We start from the raw sequence: 20,491 nt of genomic DNA on the forward strand, positions 1-20,491 counted from the left end.
GAGGTGTGGTTGCTGGCGTGCGCCCGTTGTTTCCCCACCCCCGCCCTACTGGAAGACAGCCAGGGAGATGCTGGCTAACTGGAGACACCACCCCGCCCGTGGTGGAGCAGTGGAGCAGGGTGACCTGCGCTCTCACCTCCAGGTGGGGAACCAACTCCAAGCAAGCCTTTTTTTGACAAGTGTTTCTCAAGCCTCTATCCTAACTCAAACTTGTCACAAAAGGGCTTCCCGTTTGGCATCATATCTGCACTGAAAACCAACACATCAAGGTTTTGAAAAACTCCCAAATTACTCATACTCAGGCTCATTAGTATGAAAGAAGGGGAGGAATCTCTGAGGAATATCCTTACTCAAGAGATAGCTGTATAAACTGACACGGACACAAGAGCTCTTTTTTCTCTTTCTAGTTTTCTGAGCTGTTCTAGTTACAACACATGTTGAATGAATCAAACAGGTGTGGAATAGTCTATCCGTACTGACTTGGTAGCGATGACAAATGGTACGGTTCCTCTACCGGACCACATCATTTGCCTATCCTGCCAATTTGATTATGTGACCAGCGTCCCCAACTGACAAAAAAGCTTCTGACACCACCTGTTTCTCTCTCTCACACGCAGACACACACACACACACACACACACAGACACACACACACACACATTAATTCAGGTATATTCCAACAGTGTGTGTGTGTTGTTTGACAGGTTGTTGAGGTTCACCCACGGCACCACGTTCCCTCCTTTCAAAGTCCCTGATGAGGACGCCAACCTGATCCCTGTGGAGATGGACAACGACTGTGTGGCCCAGACCTGGTACCCGCTTCCTCCACATGCTCAGGTACACCAGGACAAAGGATCTTTCTCTCTGTCTCTCTCTGTCTCTCTCTGTCTCTCTCTGTCTCTCTCTCTCTCTCTCTCTCTCTCTCTCTCTCTCTCTCTCTCTCTCTCTCTCTCTCTCTCTCTCACATCTCTCTCTCTACACACCAGGACAAAGGATCCTGCTGTCCTCTCTCTTTATCTCTTATCTCTCTCTCTCTTTATCTCTCTCTCTTTATCCCTCCCCTCCTCCCTTTGTCCTCTCATGAGACAGGGAGGGGCTCGTTCAAGACACTCAGGCCTATTTAGAGTTCCAACTTTTGTCATATAAGATCGCAGAGAAGATTTTATCATGTTTTGAATTGACCCTGACGTGACAATCCCCTCAACCCTCCATCCAAACTCTCTCTGTTACTCCCCCCTCCCCCACCCCCCGGCTCGTTTCCACAGCAACCCTGTGGACCTGAGCAACCCCACGGTGGTGAGCACCACGCCCAAGTTCCAGGAGCAGTTCCTCAACTCCAGCAGTATCCCCCACGAGGTGGTTCTGCACCCCTGCCTGAAGCAGCTGCCCCAGATCTTCTTCAGGGCCATGAGAGGCATCAGCTGCCTGGTGGACGCCTTCCTGGGTACGACCTCACCACGCATCACCATGGTTACACAGTCTGTGTCTCTAACACGCGTTTTTATTTTTATTTATTTCATAATAAATAAATAAAAAATCACCTTCATGATAATTTTAAAATCACCTTCATGGTAATTTACTGAAAATAATCGAATGTTTGAATGGAGACGTGAAAATGTGTGCCTTCGTCTCTCTAGGTGTCTCTGTAAAGAGAGCAGTACAGGTTCGCAAGGCGGTGGTCAGTCAGGGTACTGTGTGACAATCTCCCGTTGCTAAGCAAAACAAAACCTAAAACCGTCTCATTATTAATTAAAATGATCATTTCTATTGCTGGTGATGGTATCTGGGTTACATTCTTGATTTGTAACATGGGCTCCCTGGCATATCATACTGCAGATTTGACAGTGGAATAAATACAAAATCCTTAACTTGGCTATGACTGAAATAATTTAGTAAGGTTCTTGCAGCAAGTAATGTTGCAAAGCAAAGACCGGTGGCTGGTTAACTTGCCAAACACTCTTGGCTTTGCAGGAATGATATGCCCTAAAGACAAAATCATACTGTGACTAGAAAGCAGCTAACTCCCTTTCTAACAATACCCTCCTAAGTTTCCACCCTAAAACCGTAAAAACCTACATAATCGTGTATGAAGTCATGTGGTTGTATCAAGCATAACTGGTTCTTTATCTGTGAGCACACTCCTGGAGAGACTTCAGAGGCTGTAGCTGCTCTCACAGAGAGCTACTGTAAGGTCTGACCTGCTCTGTGCTCTCACATGTCTTCTACTAAAAGGTCTGACCTGCTCTGAGAGGAGGGGGTGGAAGTTGTTAACCCTGTAAGACCCCTGGTTGTAAAATTACAACGTCAATTTCAGCTCTTTAATTGCAAATTTCTTTTTTTTGTCGAAAGACCACATTTATCCAATGGCATTGCAAGGCAAGACCATTGGTTATGTAAATGTGGTCTTTCAAAAAAAAGAAATTAGCAATTAAAGAGCTAAAAGGGACGTCGTAATTTTAAACCTTACAGGGTCTACATGTTGATGTTCAATCTCCTCTTCCCACCACAATAACACACAAGAGGACAATGACAGGCAGTAGGCATCGACTAGTTTGCCCCCAGACCACAGATTCAGGGCCAGATAAGTTTAACGTCTCTTAACAGCATCCACCATTAGAGAGACAAATCACATTTTGGCCCTGGATAAGTCGCTAGGGGCAACCTTCTGCCACTGTTACTGGTGACTTTTGTTTTCCTTTTCTTTAACCCACGGGGAGTCTCTCTGTTGTCTCATCCCGTGACCTTTGACCTTGTCCTCTCCAGGCATCTCTCGGCCCCGAGCTGACAGTGCCCCCCCCACGCCCGTCAACAGGCTGAGCATGTCCTCGCCTCCCTCGGTCAACAACACCACGCCCCCTCACAGCCGAAAGCAGAGACACACCGTGGTCACCAAAACCTACAGCAAAAGTTCCACTGTGAGTCAACTGCAGCAGGTCTGCCAAGCCCTGGTGTAGGCAGTCATATTCTTTTTTGGGGGGGGGGGGGGGGTGGAGTATAAGTGGTATCCTAGATACCACCTGGTATCTAGGAGACCAAAGATTCCGTCAGGTAGCTATGATAGAAATCGTGGCTGCTCACGTCATACCTATGCTAGAAGCGTGACAGAAATGTAAACATCTTTACTTGGTGGTGGTGATTGTGTACAAGATGTGCTTGTCTCTTGTCTCTGCCCCCTCTACAGGGGAGTGTCTCCCAGCCGAATAAAGTGTCCCAGCAGCCTTCCTCCTCCCCCACCCTGCTCTCCAGCCCCAATCAGAGCAGCTGGGAATCCAGGCCACTCCCTGCCCCGGCTCGGGCCAAGGTCAACAGCATCCTCAACCTGTTCGGCCAATGGCTGTTTGATGCTTCTCTGGTGCACTGCAAGCTGCACAGCGGCCTCAGTAGAGACCCTAGCATGACTGGTAAGACCCGAGACCGTTAGCCTAGCTGCTAGCATGTAGGATAACTTAGTAACAAGTCATTTATACTGTATGTTGGTAGGTGTGTTGTTTATCTGTGTGTGCATGTTGATGTGGGTTTAGGGTTGTGTGTGTTGATGTGGGTTTAGGGTTGTGTGTGTGTGTGTGTGTTGTCAAGTGTGGTTTTCTCTTTCTTTACTTGTGTTTTTCTGTGTGAAGGGCTGATTGATGTGCAGGGCTAAGTGTTTCTGTTCAGATGCACAATAAAATGGATAGATCACTTCACAACCATCAGAGTACCAATAAGCACCACAGTTTGTGAGATTTATATATACAGTGCCCTCCAAAAGTATTGGAACAGTGAGGCGAATTCCTTTATTTTTGCTGTAGACTGAAAACATTTGGGCTTGACATCAAATAATGAACGTGAGACCAGAGATCAACGTTTCAGCTTTTATTTCCAGGTATTTACATCAGGATCTGATGCACAACTAAGAAAATATCACATTTTGTTTGAATCCACCCATTTGTCATGTGATCAAAAGTATTGGAACAGATATACTTAAAACATATTTAAGTGAATAAGACTTAATATTTGGTTGCAAATCCTTTGCTTTCAATAACTGCAGCAAGTCTGTGACCCATTGACGTCACCAAACTTTTGCATTCTTCCTTTTTGATGCTTTCCCAGGCTTTCACTGCAGCCTCTTTCAGTTGTTGTTTGTTTTGTGGGGTTCCTCCCTTCAGTCTCCTCTTAAGCAGGTAAAATGCATGCTCTATAGGGTTTAAGTCTGGAGATTGACTTGGCCAGTCTAATACCTTCCATTTCTTGCCCCTGATGAACTCCTTTGTTGTTTTGGCAGTGTGTTTTGGGTCGTTATCTTGCTGCATGATGAAGGCTCTGCCAATCAGTTTGGTTGCATCTTTCCTTAAATTGGCAGACAAAATGTTTCTGTAGACTTCCGAGTTCATTTTGCTGCTGCCATCATGTGTTACATCCTCAATGAAGATTAATGAGCCCGTCCCAGAAGAAGCCATGCAAGCCCAAGCCATGACATTACCTCCACCGTGTTTCACAGATGAGCTTGTGTGTTTGGGATCATGAGCAGTTCCTTTCTTTCTCCAAACTTTAGCCTTTCCATCACTTTGGTAAAAGTTAATCTTTGTCTCATCAGTCCATAAAACTTTGTCCCAGAATTTTTGAGGTTCATCTCTGTACTTTTTGGCAAATTCCAGCCTGGCCTTCCTATTCTTCTTGCTAATGAGTGGTTTGCATCTTCTGGTGTAGCCCTTGTACTTTTGTTCATGAAGTCTTCTGCGAACAGTAAATAGTGATACCTTCACTCCTGCCATCTGGAGGTTGTTGCTGATCTCACTAACAGTTGTTTTAGGGTCTTTCTTTACAGCTCTCACAATGTTTCTGTCATCAACTGCTGATGTTTTCCTTGGTCTACCTGTTCGACGTCTGTTACTTAGTACACCAGTAGTTTTCTTCTTCTTCAGGACATTCCAAATGGTTGTACTGGCTATGGCCAATGTTTCTGCAATGGCTCTGATTGATTTTCCATCTTCTCTAAGACTCACAATTGCTTGTTTTTCACCCAAAGACAGCGCTCTGGTTTTCATGTTGTTTTCACCTCTGAATACAGTCTGCATAGACAAAACCTATCTTACCCAATCTGAACCTGAGTGTAGACATTCAGTGGTATTTATTGATTGAATAATGTATGTAATAGGACACACCTGGGCAACAAAACACACCTGTCAGTCACATGTTCCAATACTTTTGCTCACGTGACAAATGGGTGGGTTCGAACAAAAAGGTGATATTTTCTAATTTGTGCATCAGATCCTGATGTAAATACCTGGAAATAAAAGCTGAAACGTTGATCTCTGGTTTCACATTCATCGTTTGATGTCAAGCCCAAATGTTTTCAGTCTACAGCAAAAATAAAGGAATTGGCCTCACTGTTCCAATACTTTTGGAGGGCACTGTACATAGAAATGCCCGTGTAGATGTGGGAGACTGTCTGTTAAACCCAGTGAACACTACAGGTAGTCACCTTCTCATTAATCCTGTCTAGGACTCCCAGGCCATTATGAAGTAGAAGAATGAGTGTGGATGTGAAAGACTTCCTCTTTTCCTCTAGTTCTATTCCTCTAGTTCTATTCCTCTGTGTGTCAGTGTCCTGTCCTGCATGCTGACTCTCGTCGACCATGTCTGACGTTGCTCTGTGCTGCAGCAGTTTCAGGGTCCAAGGTCATCCATTGAGGAGAAAACACAATTCATGCTTGATGAATTGAAAAAAAAAAAAAGAATCTTGATCTGCTTTGATTTGTCTCCACTATTTTCTGTTATCTTGCAGCCTCTTTTATCCAAATTCTCCTTTCTTATAAATCTTGTAAGTAGGAGCGGCGGCTTACTTCTTGATTCGCAGCCTCAGTTCTTCCAACACCCCCCCCCCCCCCACCCCGCCCCACCCCCGCTTTGGTCTCGTTCTCCATGATCATCACAAAACCATTGTTTCTTTATCCTCGCCCATCTGGACGTTCTTTCAACGTTCCTTCAACGTTCTCCCAGGAGAAGGAAGCACAGACTCACCGCTGTCCCAGTACAGCGTTGCCAGTTTGTGACTACACCACCTCATCTCAGCGGTTGTTCTGTTGTTTTACCCCCCCCCCCCCCCAACAAATTATCTCTATATTTTTTGTTTTATTTTGATATCACTATTCTGTTGTAAGTTCATCTGGACTTCTGTTTGGTGCCTCAATGCATGAAGTGAATGTGTCTACGACGTGACTGTGACATCACCATGCAGGGAAGCTGACACATGGACTTTGCAACCACTGGGAAAAAAACGTGTTTACGTTTCAATTCAGTTGAAACCTCAGTCACTTGTTTTAGTTATGTGTCAAACTCTTTGTGTCAGAAGTCCCTTCTGTGTGTGCCTGCTGACTATGAGCGAGTGTTGGATTTCGGTATCAGTATGACCTTGATCCCAGTCTTACCCCTCCCTCTGTTTTCTATTCCTAATACACGTTTGTCTGTTTCAGTTTCCCCGCGTGCGTGTGCTTGTGTGTGTGTGCGCGACCGCATACGATTTAAGTTGTTTTCCTCCGTTTTGTACGCGTGCATGCGCAAGGACGACCGCCTGTCATCCACGGGGTCCTTTCACTGCCGTCTCGTCCTGCTCTCCACAGCCGTAGCCACCCAGGTGGGTCTGGAGCTGAGGAGGAAGGGTTCTCACATGTCCGCAGACTCCATGGTGTCCAACCCCTTGTTCGACGCCAACGAGTTCCCTGAGAGCTACGAGTCCGGCCGGGCGGAGGCCTGTGGGACTCTCTGTCGCATCTTCTGCAGCAAGAAGACCGGAGAGGACATCCTTCCTGTCTACCTGTCCAGGTGAAACTCATCCCCCCCTCCCTTTCCTGTTGGCATGCTAGCAGCTAACGTTAGCCGTGGCGTTAGCCACAATGTCAAAAGTTATGTGGAGGTGAACAGGATTCAATGTAGTCACGCTAAAAGCCCGCGCAAGCCTGTTTTAACTGATTTGTTTGCATTATACCTACCACATGTTGTAAGTGTTTTGAAGTCGTCATTTGTGTTTTGAACAGCCTTTTGTCTGCCTCGGCAGGTTCTACATGGTTCTGATCCAGGGCCTCCAGATTTCAGACTTCATCTGCCGGCCGGTGCTGGCCTGCATCATCCTCAACTCAGCCGGCCTGTTATGCTCCGACCTGAAGGGCGTCAACGTGGTGGTCCCGTACTTCATCTCCGCTCTGGAGACCATCCTCCCCGACAGGTAGCTGAGAGGCAGCAGAAAGCCCAAGGGCTCCCAGCTGTCAGTGGACCTCAAGGTGTCCCTGCCCCGGTGTTTGACAGAGAGGAGTTCCCTGAGAAAATATTGTTGTGAAACCGTAGCCGCATGTATATTCAAGTCAATGCACTTTATTTGTCCCCGAGGCGCATGTAGCTATGACATCATAATTGCCAGTGCATGTAATTCATGCAGCTGAAGCTTTACGCCAAAGAGACCTTCAAATACGAGTATTTTGAGCCAAGTTGATGTACAGTCAGTGAGCCTGTATGGATTCATGGACCACATCTGTCTATCCCCAGGGAGCTGTCCAAGTTCAAGGTGTACGTGAACCCCACAGACCTGAGGAGGGCTTCGATACACATCCTCCTGTCCATGCTGCCCCTGCCTCACCACTTCGGCAACATTAAGTCAGAGGTAGCGTGTGACCTGCGGTTCTAGTTTGGACTTTTTCCCCAGGAGAAACAAAGCTTGGTGTGTTTGTCTCTGTGCAGACTGAGCGATTGGTGGGGACTAGCTGACACTAACTGATCGTCACGTGTGGTGTTTTCATCTGGCCCGGGCAGGTTCTGCTGGAGGGGAAGTTCGGCGAGGATGACGGCTCGCCTCACGACCAGCCTGTTTCTTTCCTGTCGCTCAGACTGCGTCTGGTCAATGTCCTCATAGGGGCTCTGCAGACGGAGACCGACCCCAACAACACCCAGCTCATCCTAGGTAGGCCCTCCACGCAGAGCCCTTCCACGCAGAGCCCCTCCACCCAGACCCCCTCTACCTTCCACCCAGAGCCCCTCCACCCAGACCCCCTCTACCTTCCACCCAGAGCCCCTCCACGCAGAGCCCCTTCACCCAGAGCCCCTCCACGCAGAGCCCCTCCACGCAGAGCCCCTCCACCCAGGGCCCCTCTACCCAGACCCCCTCCACCCTCCACCCAGACCCCCTCCACCCTCCACCCAGACCCCCTCTACCCTCCACCCAGTCCCCCTCCACCCTCCACCCAGACCCCCTCTACCCTCCACCCTCCACCCTCTACCCTCCACCAAGTCCCCCTCCACCCTCCACCCAGTCCCCCTCTACCCTCCACCCAGACCCCCTCTACCCTCCACCCAGACCCCCTCCACCCTCCACCCAGACCCCCTCTACCCTCCACCCAGACCCCCTCTACCCTCCACCCAGACCCCCTCTACCCTCCACCCAGTCCCCCTCCACCCTCCACCCAGTCCCCCTCTACCCTCCACCCAGACCCCCTCTACCCTCCACCCAGTCCCCCTCTACCCTCCACCCAGACCCCCTCTACCCTCCACCCAGACCCCCTCCACCCTCCACCCAGACCCCCTCTACCCTCCACCCAGACCCCCTCTACCCTCCACCCAGACCCCCTCCACCCAGACCCCCTCTACCTTCCACCCAGAGCCCCTCCACGCAGAGCCCTTCCACCCAGAGCCCCTCCACGCAGAGCCCTTCCACGCAGAGCCCCTCCACCCAGACCCCCTCCACCCTCCACCCAGTCCCCCTCTACCCTCCACCCAGACCCCCTCCACGCTCACAAAACTGTTCTAGTTTCTTTTTGACTGATCTGTTTCTGTCTTTTTTGTTCCTCCACTTTACAGGTGCAATGCTCAACATTGTGCAAGACTCTGCACTTCTGGAGGCCATAGGAACACAGACTGAAACAGTATGGCCTTCACTGTCAACACATCCAATCATGGTAGAATTATGCTAACGCTAACAATGTTGCAGTGTTCCAACCCTGTGTGTGTGTGTTTCAGGGCAGCGTTGACGGGAGCCACACAGGGCTGAGGAGTAACAGCCACAGCCGGACTAACAGTAGCATCAGCTTCACCAGCGGGGGCAGCGCTGAGCCCACCAGCCCTGACTCAGAACGCCCGGGTCAGGCCCTGCTCCGAGACTACGGTGAGCACTTCCTGTTAGGGAACTGTCATATCCTGCCGGCCGTTATTGTGATTAAGCTGGAGCCATTTTGTAAGAACTAAACTGGAGTTTTAATTGTATAGTTGACAATGTTATCGCCGTGCAAACTTAACACAATGAACACTTTTTTTTGGTATTGTAGCCAACGTGGTAAAAGTGGTGTTCAGAGTTAAGAAGCGTTGGGTAAAATGCATCTGTAGGTGATCCGGTCTCTTTGCTGTGGTGCAGTGCTCTCTGTCGAGATCTTCTCCCCTATGAGGTTCTCTTCTCCCCTCGTGGGCCTTTTCACCTTCCTGGTTGATGTGCTGTGTTTGTCACTGGCATGACACAGGTGACATGACAAGATTTGTCATAACCAACCATCCCTCCCCCTTTCCCCCTCCTCCACGACTCAGTACGGGGGCAGGGTCAACTTCAAGGGGAGTTATTCACAGGCCAAGGCGCCCCCAAATAGAATACTTTGTCCCCCCCCATGGTTTAAGCTAAAACAATTTCTATAAGAGAGCTAAAATGCCCGTCTTGCGAAAACCAAATCCCGGTCCATCCGATTGGCCCTAGAGCTGAGCCTATCAGAGGGGGTTCCAGCCAGAGGCTCCTCCCTCCCCAGCATGTCCTAACAGCCAGCGTGTGCTTCTCTGCTGTCTCTGCGTGGTGGTGGGCCTTTTCCGGGTGGGTTTGTTATATCTTCCAGCTCTTCCAGATACGGCGGCGGGGCTGCTGGTGCGCAGCATCCACCTGGTGACCCAGAGACTCAGTGCCCAGTGGAGGGCTGAGATGAGCATCTCCCTGGCCGCCCTGGAGCTGTTGGCTGGCCTGGCTAAGGTGAGCCTCCACAGACCCACCACTAGAGGGCGACGCTTCCCTGCTGGCTGCATCAGCAGGGACGATATCACTCCTCAAGAGTATTATAACCTTTATTTAACCAGGAGAGACCCATTGAGATTGAGAATCTATTTTTCAAGGGAGACCTGGCCAAGACAGGCAGAAGCATACATACAAATATAGTTAAAAACAAAATATAGGAATTAGTGTCGTAGCCAAGAGTAGAGTAAACCTAGAGTTTAGAGTAAACCTAAAATGCACAGAACTGCTTAAAAATCAACAACATAAAACCCAAGGTGTATCGTGACCCCATGTCCGCCCAACCCTGTGCTCCCCCCCCGACCCTGTGCTCCCCCCCCGACCCTGTGCTCCCCTCCCGACCCTGTGCTCCCCTCCCGACCCTGTGCTCCCCCCCGACCCTGTGCTCCCCCCCCCCGACCCTGTGCTCCCCCCCGACCCTGTGCTCCCCTCCCGACCCTGTGCTCCCCCCCCCGACCCTGTGCTCCCCTCCCGACCCTGTGCTCCCCCCCCCGACCCTGTGCTCCCTCACCCGACCCTGTGCTCCCCCCCGACCCTGTGCTCCCCGCGTGACCATCGCCGCGTCTCCGTCTCCAGGTGAAGGCGTGCGTCGACACGGCGGAGCGCAAGCGTGCGGTCAGCTGCGTGTGCGGCTACATCGTGTTCCAGTGCAGCCGCCCCGCCCCCCTCCACTCCAGGGACCTCCACTCCATGATCGTGGCTGCCTTCCAGTGCCTGTGTGTGTGGCTGACTGAGCACCCAGACATGCTGGATGAGAAGGTGATCTGCCAAGACCCCCCAGATCCTTAGTTTCAACACGTGTTGTGTGTTCGTTGGAGGTTATAAGGCCCTGGAACCTACATTATGAGCAGGGATAAGAGTTTCTCTTTTGCTTATGACTGGGATGCCATCGTTAATGACGAGAGCAATTTATGATATCTGGTTAATATGGAAAAGATTTTTATGATTTTGGCAAAATTGTCACAGTTGGATTGTTAGGACAAACCAGTGTAAAACCAGGTTTCCTCAACAGGAACTTATAATATTTGATGGTCTTTGCTTGATGGGTGGTTGTGTGTCTGCAGGACTGTCTGATGGAGGTGCTGGAGATCGTGGAGCTGGGGATCTCAGGCAGCAAGTCCAGACACGACCAGGAAGTGAGACACAAGGGGGAGAAGGAGCATAACCCCGCCTCCAAGAGGGTGAAGGATGCCGCAGAGGCCACACTGTCCTGGTGAGGCCCTCTCCCAGCTCCTATTGGCTACTGATAATAGAACTTCCTGTCCATGGGTCTTGTTTGTAAACCTGTCTGCCCTCTGATTGGTGACCTGTAGCATCATGCAGGTCCTGGGGGCGTTCCCATCCGCCAGCGGCCCCGCCTCCACCTGTAGCCTGCTGAACGAGGACACTCTGATTGGCTATGCCAGACTTAGTTCCACAGGGGCTAGCAACTTCCGCTACTTTGTCCTGGACAACTCTGTCATCCTAGCCATGCTGGAGCAGCCGCTGGGCAATGAGCAGAGTGAGTCAGCAACCAGAGCGTCCGGTGACAGCAAAGAAGTGGATTGCGAGGCGGCCATTTTGGCTCAGACTAGTGGGCACTTTGATTGGGAGCCCTGAGTTAGTTTCACAGTTTGGCGTTGCTCGTCCACGTCATGACTGCTGCTTGTGTCTCTCCAGACCCCAGTCCGTCCGTGACGGTTCTGATCCGAGGGATGGCGGGCAGACACGCCTGGACTATGCAGCTCTTCCACCAGCCCAGAGGAGCCCGGGCCAACCAGAGGGTGAGAACAACCAGGCCGCCCATCATTTACATTCCATTTACATTTATGCATTTAGTAGACGCTTTTATCCAAAGTGACTTCCAAAAGAGAGCTTTACAAAAGTGCATAGGTCACTGATCATGACAACGAGATAGCCCCAAACATTGCGGGTAGCCAAAACATGAAACATACATTGTGAAAAAACGAAATAAGTCCCAAAGGGAAGAACCATCAGTTATACACACACACAAACACTCATATCAACACTCAGGATATCACTCTCCCACTACATGGAACACACGTCACTCAGAGCTACTGGCGGATGGGACCGAGGGGTGAACACGGTGGTTTTCAGAGCGGCCGGTTTTAAAAGCTGTTGACCCTGACCCCTGTGTGGTGAACCAGTAGCGGACATCCTCATCGTGACCTGTGATTGTCCCTCCTCTCACCCCTGCTCCTGGTGCTCCCTCCAGCTGATTCCATGCTCCTCCTCTCCTACAGCAGGTGTTTGTGCCTGAAGGTCGGCCCACGCCCAACAATGACGTAGGCATCAAGTACACCGTCAAGCAGAGGCCCTTCCCCGAAGAAGTGGACAAGATCCCTCTGGTCAAGGCTGATGTCAGCATCCCTGATCTGGACGACATCGTCAACAAGGAGGTGAGATCCTCCAGGTCCAGCCGTGACTTGGCTGTAGGCTAGGTGTTTCCGTTCCTCAGTCAGATTCTGTGGTAACCTGCCTCCAAATTCTTTTTTTTGTTTCTCAACGGCAAGGTTACAACTTGCAACTCAGTGAGTCAGTCATTCACCATTCAATTCTACCAAGTTCTACACCCCAACGCTTGTAAAAACAACATTAATGTTTTTGTGAACTGACAGGATATGGATGACGTGGCAGTTATGTGCTCCCTGAGGGGTAGTATTCCATATGTGAGTTGTTCCTGCCTTCAGGGGAGGGAGAGGCCTCAAGTGTCAACGGGCCTGGCAGGCTGTTCTTTCCGAATACTTTTACCACCTCGGAATTTGTCACCGTTTTCACTCAAAGAAATCGCTCGAGGTTAACATTTCTTAGTTCCCTGACACGGGGTGAGGTTGTGGTTAACTCCTGTTGGGAGTTTTTCTGGGAGTTTTTCCTTGTCTTCCTTGAGGGTTTAAGTTGGTTGAGGGGCAGTTCTATGGGCGTATGTGAAGCCCTCTGACATGCTTGCGTGTAAAAAGGGCTATACAAATACATTTGATTTGATTTTTTATTTGGTTAAGCTTGGGGTCTAGAAACTGAGGATTCTGAGGATTGTATGAATCTGTGTATGCTGAGGGACAGTGGTGTGTGTGCGTGTGTGTGTGCGTGTGTGTGCGTGTGTGTGCGTGTGTGCGTGCGTGTGCGTGTGTGTGCGTGTGCGTGTGTGTGCGTGTGTGTGCGTGTGTGTGTGACGACTGGCCTCACAGTCTTTGTTCGGTCCATTTTTCCTCACAGCTGGAGGTGCAGCACGACAAGCTAAGCAGCGTGATGAACAAACAGATAGAGTACGAGAGCTCCCTCGAGCGCCATGGCGACGACCTCTGGAGGTCGAAGCCTTTCCCGGACCCCCAGACCGACTGCAAACCCCCCTCACCTGCTCAGGAGTTCCAGACAGCTCGGCTCTTCCTCTCACATTTTGGCTTCCTGTCTCTAGAGGCACTGAAGGTTGGGCACTGTAGTTTTCTGATATCCAGATGTATATGTTTTCTTGGCTTGTTTAGCGCTCACATCCCATAATATGAAATACATATATCCCCAGTAGGAATGCTCATAATTAACCGTGTAATCGCTAACCGATAATACAAATGTTTGCCGGTTAATACTAGCTATCGGTTAAACAGTGTTGCCAATTTAGCAACAATGTCGACAGATTTTGCAACCTTCCCTAGTGACAAAGTCGTATGTAGCGACTTGCGACATGTCTCAATCTTCAATGGGTTTTTTCCCCCCCCAGGAACCCGGCAACAGTCAACTACCTCCTCATCTGATTGGACTGGACTCCTCACTGCCAGGTTTCTTCGAGGACATCGCCTACCTGGACCTGTTACCATGCCGACCTTTTGACACCGTCTTTGTATTCTACATGAGGGCGGGGCAGAAAAGCAGTCAGGAGGTGAGAACCGGCTAAGATTTCACAAACAGAGCTTGACGCCTTCGAATATCGACTATAATTCCCCACCTCCCGTATGTCCTGAGACTACTTATTTTGTGATTGGTAGATCCTGAGGAACGTGGAGTCGTCGTCCAGTGTCCAGCCCAACTTCCTGGAGTTTCTTCTGTCGCTAGGCTGGCCCGTGGATGTGGCCAGTCATCCAGGCTGGACCGGACACCTGGACACCAGCTGGACCCTCAACTCCTGCTCTGATGGCCACGACGACCAACAGACAGGTGAGAAACCTGCCCAGGTAGAAGACAGACAGTTGAGACACCTGCCCAGGTAGAAGACAGACAGGTGAGAGGTGAGACACCTGCCCAGGTAGAAGACAGACAGGTGAGACACCTGCCCAGGTAGAGGACAGACAGGTGAGAGGTGAGACACATGCCCAGGTAGAAGACAGACAGGTGATTCACCTGCCCAGGTAGAAGACAGACAGGTGAGAGGTGAGACACATGCCCAGGTAGAAGACAGACAGGTGAGACACCTACCCAGGTAGAAGACAGACAGGTGAGAGGTGAGACACCTGCCCAGGTAGAAGACAGACAGGTGAGAGGTGAGACACCTGCCCAGGTAAAAGACAGACAGGTGAGACACCTGCCCAGGTAGAAGACGGACAGGTGAGAGGTGAGACACATGCCCAGGTAGAAGACAGTATGAACTGAACCCAGCGCATCAGCGTATCCACCTATTGCATTGCATGAACCCATGAAGACAAAAGCACTTCCATGAATGTGGGTGAAGATGGTAACTGTTGTGTGTGTGTGTGTGTGTGTGTGTGTGTGTGGTGTGTGTGGCAGAGGAGGAGTCCACACCACAGGACACGGGCGGCTCTGTGTTTAACGGGGAGAAGAAGGTGTTGTACTACGCTGACGCTCTGACCGAGATCGCCTTCGTCGTCCCGTCTCTGACAGACTCCTCAGGTCGGTGTGGTTCTCAAAGTGGGCTCCGCAAACCATACCCAGGGGACCGCAAACCATACCCAGGGGACCGCAAACCATACCCAGGGGACCGCAAACCATACCCAGGGGACCGCAAACCATACCCAGGGGACCGCAAACCATACCCAGGGGACCGCAAACCATACCTAGGGGCTCCGCGAAATAATCACTTAATTTAAAAAGAAATTGTGCTGTATCATTAAAAAGTGAAAATGTATTTAATAATCTACAGATGGGGAACATTTTCAGCGATACAACAAGCATATTGTGTCCATTTAAGAGCACAAAGGGTATGCTGAATGGGTGTTACGATTATGGGGGGGTCCTTGGAAAATGTTCTCCCCTGTAAGGGGTCCCTGGCCCCAAAAAGGTGGAGAACCCCTGAAGTACGCTAGCGGGCCTCAATGGAGTTGGGTCTTGGTCAAATGTATTTTAAAATGTATTTCCCCCTGTTTGTAGAAGAGTGCTCGGTGCACAGTGACTCCACAGTGGAGCCAGACACCAACATGGACGCCCTGCCTAACTTACTGAAGCAACCCAATCTGACTCTGGAGCTGTTCCCCAATCACTCTGACAACCTGGAGACGGCCAAGAAGGTGAACTGTTAACCACACTAGGGTGGGGTCCTCCCACTCTTCATCTTCTGAATAAATAACCCATTTTGATAACAAGAGAAACCATGATAAAAATACATTTAAAAAAGATAAGACATGCACACACATACTGTATATATATATATATATTTTTTTTAAAGATAAGACATGCACGCACTGTGTGCATGTCTTATCTTTTCTAAATATATTAAACACAGTAGGTATATACCTAGTGTGTATATGTAAAGATACAGAGATCATATTTGCATCTAACAAACCAAGCCTATCCAGGATGACTGGTGCGGTTAACACCTCTACATGTGATGTTCCTCTCCAGCTCAGTCCCGTGGTGAAGACTAAGAGAGCCTCAACAGGAAGGGCTGTCCCTCCCCTGGGGCCCCCTCCCCTGGGGCCAGAGACCAAGGTGTTGGTCGTTTGGGTGGAGCGCTTCGATGACATCGGTAAACAACCTCCGCCACTTCCTCCTCTACCAGAATGAAACCACACGTCCCCTTTCGAGGTGTCGCTTCTGTCCTGATTAGATTTTACCTGTGATTTCACCGACATTCAAAAGTTCGGTTCAGCTTTATTGTGCATGTTCATTTCCTGAGGAGTTTTAATAGGTTGAAACTCAAGTCATGTGATCCTCTCACCCCCCCCCCCTCCCCCATAGCCTGATAATTTTTGTGTGTGTTTTTGTCCTATGTAGACAACTTCCCTCTTTCAGATCTTATGGCAGAAACGACCACAGGGTTGGAGACGAGCGCCGGCAACAGCACTTCCTGCCGGTACGGGAGGCCACGCCCACAGCCACAGACACCAACGCTGCTGTCTGAGATTAGTCAACACCAACACCATCTTTTGTCAGACATGATTACTGGGAGAATCAGACAGATGTTCAAGCACGTCCAAATGTTACAACATAATGCGTCAAGCTGTTACAGTTGCTACCCATCCTAGTTTCTTAGTTTATGAGCACATCTTGCATCATCTATTTTCGATTATCTGTGTTTCAGAGAACATTCAGTTGCTACCTGACAGATTTGGAAAAAAAAAACGCTGCTTGAATGATCAGTCAACATCACCATTCTGCTCTTTATCCAAAATGGTTAAATATGACAATATATATACACAAATATAAAATGTTTACCTTAAACTCTTCCCTGTTCCCCACCTCCTTCCCCCCTCCCTCTCCATCCCTCTAAAGGTCAGGGTTGGAGAAGGACATCCCCCTGATCTTCATCCACCCTTTGAAGACGGGCCTGTTCAGGATTAGACTCCATGGAGCCGTGGGCAAGTTCAGCATGGCCGTCCCATTGGTGGACGGGATGGTGGTTGGCCGCAGGGTACTAGGTCAGTACCTCCTCACTCCTTTCCATCTCCTTGCCTATTCACTTTTACTTCCTCAATCTAGGCCAGAATGTTATCTTAAAACTTATCAGCTTGTATATTCATATGAATACTTTTATATTGATACTACGTATATTGTTACGTTTAAAAAATTTAAAAAAATTATGCCCCCTAGTTTGCTGACGAGCCAGTTTGTTGTTATTTCTCTCTCTCTCAGGGTTCCTGGTGCGTCAGACAGTCATCAACGTGTGCCGGCGAAGGCGTCTGGAGAGCGACTCGTACAACCCTCCCCACGTCAGGCGAAAGCAGAAGATCACAGAGGTCGTCCACCGCTACCGAAACAAGCAGCTGGAGCCAGAGTTCTACACTTCTCTGTTCCAAGAGGTGGGAGTGGGGAGGCCTCACCTTTGACCCCTCTGTAAAGACACACCTGTATGCAGACACACACACACCACATACACACACAAACACACAGAACCGCACACATGCACTCACAGATTGTCTATATTTTTACTGTAGTTTGTAATTTATATCAACACTTGTCTGCCATTTACCAAGGGCAAAGTGTCACAAAAACAAGAAGTAAAAAAAAAATGCAAAGGATAGATTTATACACACCGGAGCCTAACTTGGAATGGCCCTGTCAGTTAATAAGCTTTGGGTAGAGGACTCTGCCACACACGGTACTGAGTCCACGCTTTGTGGCAACAGTTTCTGCCTTTCTTTGAATGCAATAGAGTAGCCTATGCCTTTCTGAAGTTACTTTTAAGATGTGCTGTTGGCCTTGAAATCCTCCATCTTGCAGTGTGTGATGACAGTACTTTAATGTATGCTGATTTGCCTAAAGTATCAGGTTTGTTTTCTGTGGAGGTAACATACACAGACAGGCATTTGTTTAAAAGAAAGAAAAAACTGAGATGGAATTTGATATTTGTTTCTGTTGAACCTCTGGGAAGATTTGGAGCTAGTCTTCCCTGCTGTTGAGTTGCCCCATCCTGTGGAGCATGATCTTTCAGTCACTCTTAATGTACTTGGGCCTAAACTCAAGACCTAAAGTCTAGGTTGCAATCTGTTCACCACTGTTTTGGTAGAAACTTTGATTTCGTTATGACCATTTGATGTATGTCCAAGGATAACCCCCACAGATACATTACTTTTTAAAGGATTTTAATCAGGTTTTATGCTTTTCAAGATGTTAAATTATTTGAATTTATGGTTTATATTGCACTGTATGTGAGTGGAGACTTTTGCACCCGAGATGTGATTCTACTCCTGTCTACTCGACACACTGTCTCACAGTCAGGGGTTGTATCTGTATCAAGCGTGCTCAGTGCCAGTCATAGCCTCAGTTGTAGTCTATAGAAAAAACAGACCATAGGAAATAATCCTTCTCTCTTAGTACTGAGTCATCTCACAAGATCACCTCACCTTTTCACCATTCCATATTATAAGGGCGGTAACTTGACAACAAAGTTTGCTTTCTCTTTAGTTTACTTTACCAGTGATATTAATGGAGGTTGATATACAGACCAAAAGATATCATGAGATTCCCTTTTCAAAATAACTTATCTATACAATCATGGTTACTCCTGTTTACTTTGACTAGTTTGTTTACCTTGTTTTGTTTACTTACTGTACTATTGTTCCAGTGCAAACCCTTAACTGTCTGCCTGTAATAATGTGAACTTATGGTCATGATTGAAGAGGAGACCTGCTGGCTTTTACATAGTACTGTGGCTGAAGTCTTAATGCACTGAGCTCACTTTTTTGGTTTACTTTCCTCCTCTTTGTCATTTCACATACCTTTTGTCTTTTTACATTAGTTTGCAGTGCAAAAAAAAAAAAACCTTGAAAGAAGAGTTTAATCTTGTGAAATGTGAATTGTCAGAAGGTTTACTCTATCAGTTTCTAAAATCGAGTTTATGGATCATGTTCCCCGACTTGATTTTATGAATTACCGTGCTTTTTTTGCACGTGCCTTTTAGTTATGGAAAATTAAAGCAAATGATGAAATATGAATCAGAGCAGTTGTACACAATCAGTCATTCCTTAACTAAATTACTCATATGCCGTTAGGTCATATTTAAGGTTTTAACTTGTATAGAAAGAGGAGGTTATGTGTACATAAGACATACGGTATGAGTTGTCTGTTGCATTCCTAGTTTGAAACGGCAAAATAATATTTTATGTATGTATGCAATTCTATGTGGGAGAATTAAAGTGGGTATTTAATGTCATATTCATTTATTAATACTCTCAATGCTCATTTAATTTCTCCTTGTCCTTTCTGTTGAACTTTTGTTTACAGGGTGAATTTGACCAATAAAGTGAATTTACACTTGTAACTTGTGTCCCATGTCTAAATAAATTAAAATGTATTTTAATTCCATATTGTCAGTAAGAGAGGTTGTAGTTTGCTCAACAGTGATGCTACACCCCACTTATAGGCAGTCCTCATCAAGTAGTCATCAATGATGCAAAACATTTTTGTTCTTTTTCTTTTTCAACCTTTCAAAACTTTTTGTGAAAAAGTTAAAGTAAAACGTTTTCAGAAACATAAATAGTGAAGTTAAGTACTGATACCAGCTAAATCTACTTAAGAAATGAAGTACTGATACCAGCAAAATCTACTTAAGTACACTAACAAAGAATTTGTACTTTGTTACTTCCCATCTCTGCTTATAGCTGGGGTGTGTTCATCTGTTTTGTGATATTAAGACATAAGCGTGCTATGTTTTATGTGCGTTTTGGCAGGTATAACAGGATGTGAATTTGCCCTAACGGCAGTGTGACGGTTATCCGTTTCATTCTAGAGGATTGATGTGTGAAAAAAGGCAACACCTTTCCCCTCAGCTATGAACACACATTTGACATGGCTGTTTTTATTAACATTTTATTAATTTAGCAAACGTTTTTAACATATCTGTAAAAGGTGCAATAGTAAAAACTGACACATGGCCTTGCATTGTAATTGAAGAGTTCACTGTTACTTTTTGTCCATTCATGTAAACGGGGGTCTCAAGTTGTATTAGAAGTTTGGCGTACAGAAATCCTGGAGACAGTGCAGAAAACTTCCCACTGCGCCTCGTCCATTAATCGTAGCCTATAGGCCAGGGGCAATTCTAGGATCAGACCTTTAGGGGGGCTCAGCCCCCAATGAGAATGTGACATGGATACAGTGCCTTGCAAAAGTGTTAAACCCCCTTGCTAATCAATCACTAATTGCACTGGATAAAAATGTATACATTTATTTATTATCATGCAAAATATTGAATGAATGAAAATATAAGAAAGCCCCTTTCTTCATGAACTACCAGCATCAAATGAAATGATAATGATGTGTCAACAATGAATAAACATTGTTTTAACATGTTAGAGCACTAAAACGTATTTAAGATAATAATAATTCATAATACATATATTTTGTTTTTATTTATTTTGGGGTGCTGAGATGAAATTTTGGTGTGCTTGAGCGCCCCTAAAAATGGTCTAAAATCGCCACTGCTATAGGCTATAGCGGACAAGTTATCCCTTACTTCTCAGCTTGAGAAATATAAGGTGTTGCAAGAAAGCATGAGAAATGGTTGAAATGCGTGAGACTTGAGAGCCCTGAAATAAAATATTGAAATGTTTGTCAGGACATGCAGATGAGGCACCTTATCAAAAGATGAGGCATCCACTAGAGGGC

The 20,491-nt window shown here is 47.6% G+C and overlaps 1 protein-coding gene across 1 annotated transcript; it reads left to right on the forward strand.

Moving 5' to 3' along the window:
* Positions 1 to 3: 3 nt before the first annotated feature.
* Positions 4 to 19,148, forward strand: LOC124463449 (ral GTPase-activating protein subunit beta-like; the record flags this gene model as incomplete). The annotated part of the gene is given in 30 exon segments (XM_047015166.1): positions 4 to 39; positions 41 to 91; positions 93 to 142; positions 705 to 816; positions 818 to 837; positions 1,266 to 1,444; positions 1,638 to 1,688; positions 2,764 to 2,915; positions 3,182 to 3,401; positions 6,600 to 6,801; positions 7,034 to 7,201; positions 7,519 to 7,633; positions 7,783 to 7,930; positions 8,824 to 8,888; positions 8,983 to 9,127; positions 9,837 to 9,967; positions 10,583 to 10,765; positions 11,071 to 11,219; positions 11,320 to 11,507; positions 11,666 to 11,769; positions 12,250 to 12,405; positions 13,220 to 13,429; positions 13,719 to 13,877; positions 13,984 to 14,152; positions 14,720 to 14,842; positions 15,320 to 15,456; positions 15,791 to 15,914; positions 16,163 to 16,241; positions 16,661 to 16,806; positions 17,021 to 19,148. Coding segments are annotated over 30 exon segments (3,966 nt in total), but the record flags the coding sequence as incomplete, so codon positions are not given.
* Between the last annotated feature and the right edge of the window lie 1,343 nt (positions 19,149 to 20,491).

The sequence above is a fragment of the Hypomesus transpacificus genome, unplaced genomic scaffold, assembly GCF_021917145.1.
Source record: "Hypomesus transpacificus isolate Combined female unplaced genomic scaffold, fHypTra1 scaffold_280, whole genome shotgun sequence".
Lineage (NCBI taxonomy): Eukaryota > Metazoa > Chordata > Actinopteri > Osmeriformes > Osmeridae > Hypomesus > Hypomesus transpacificus.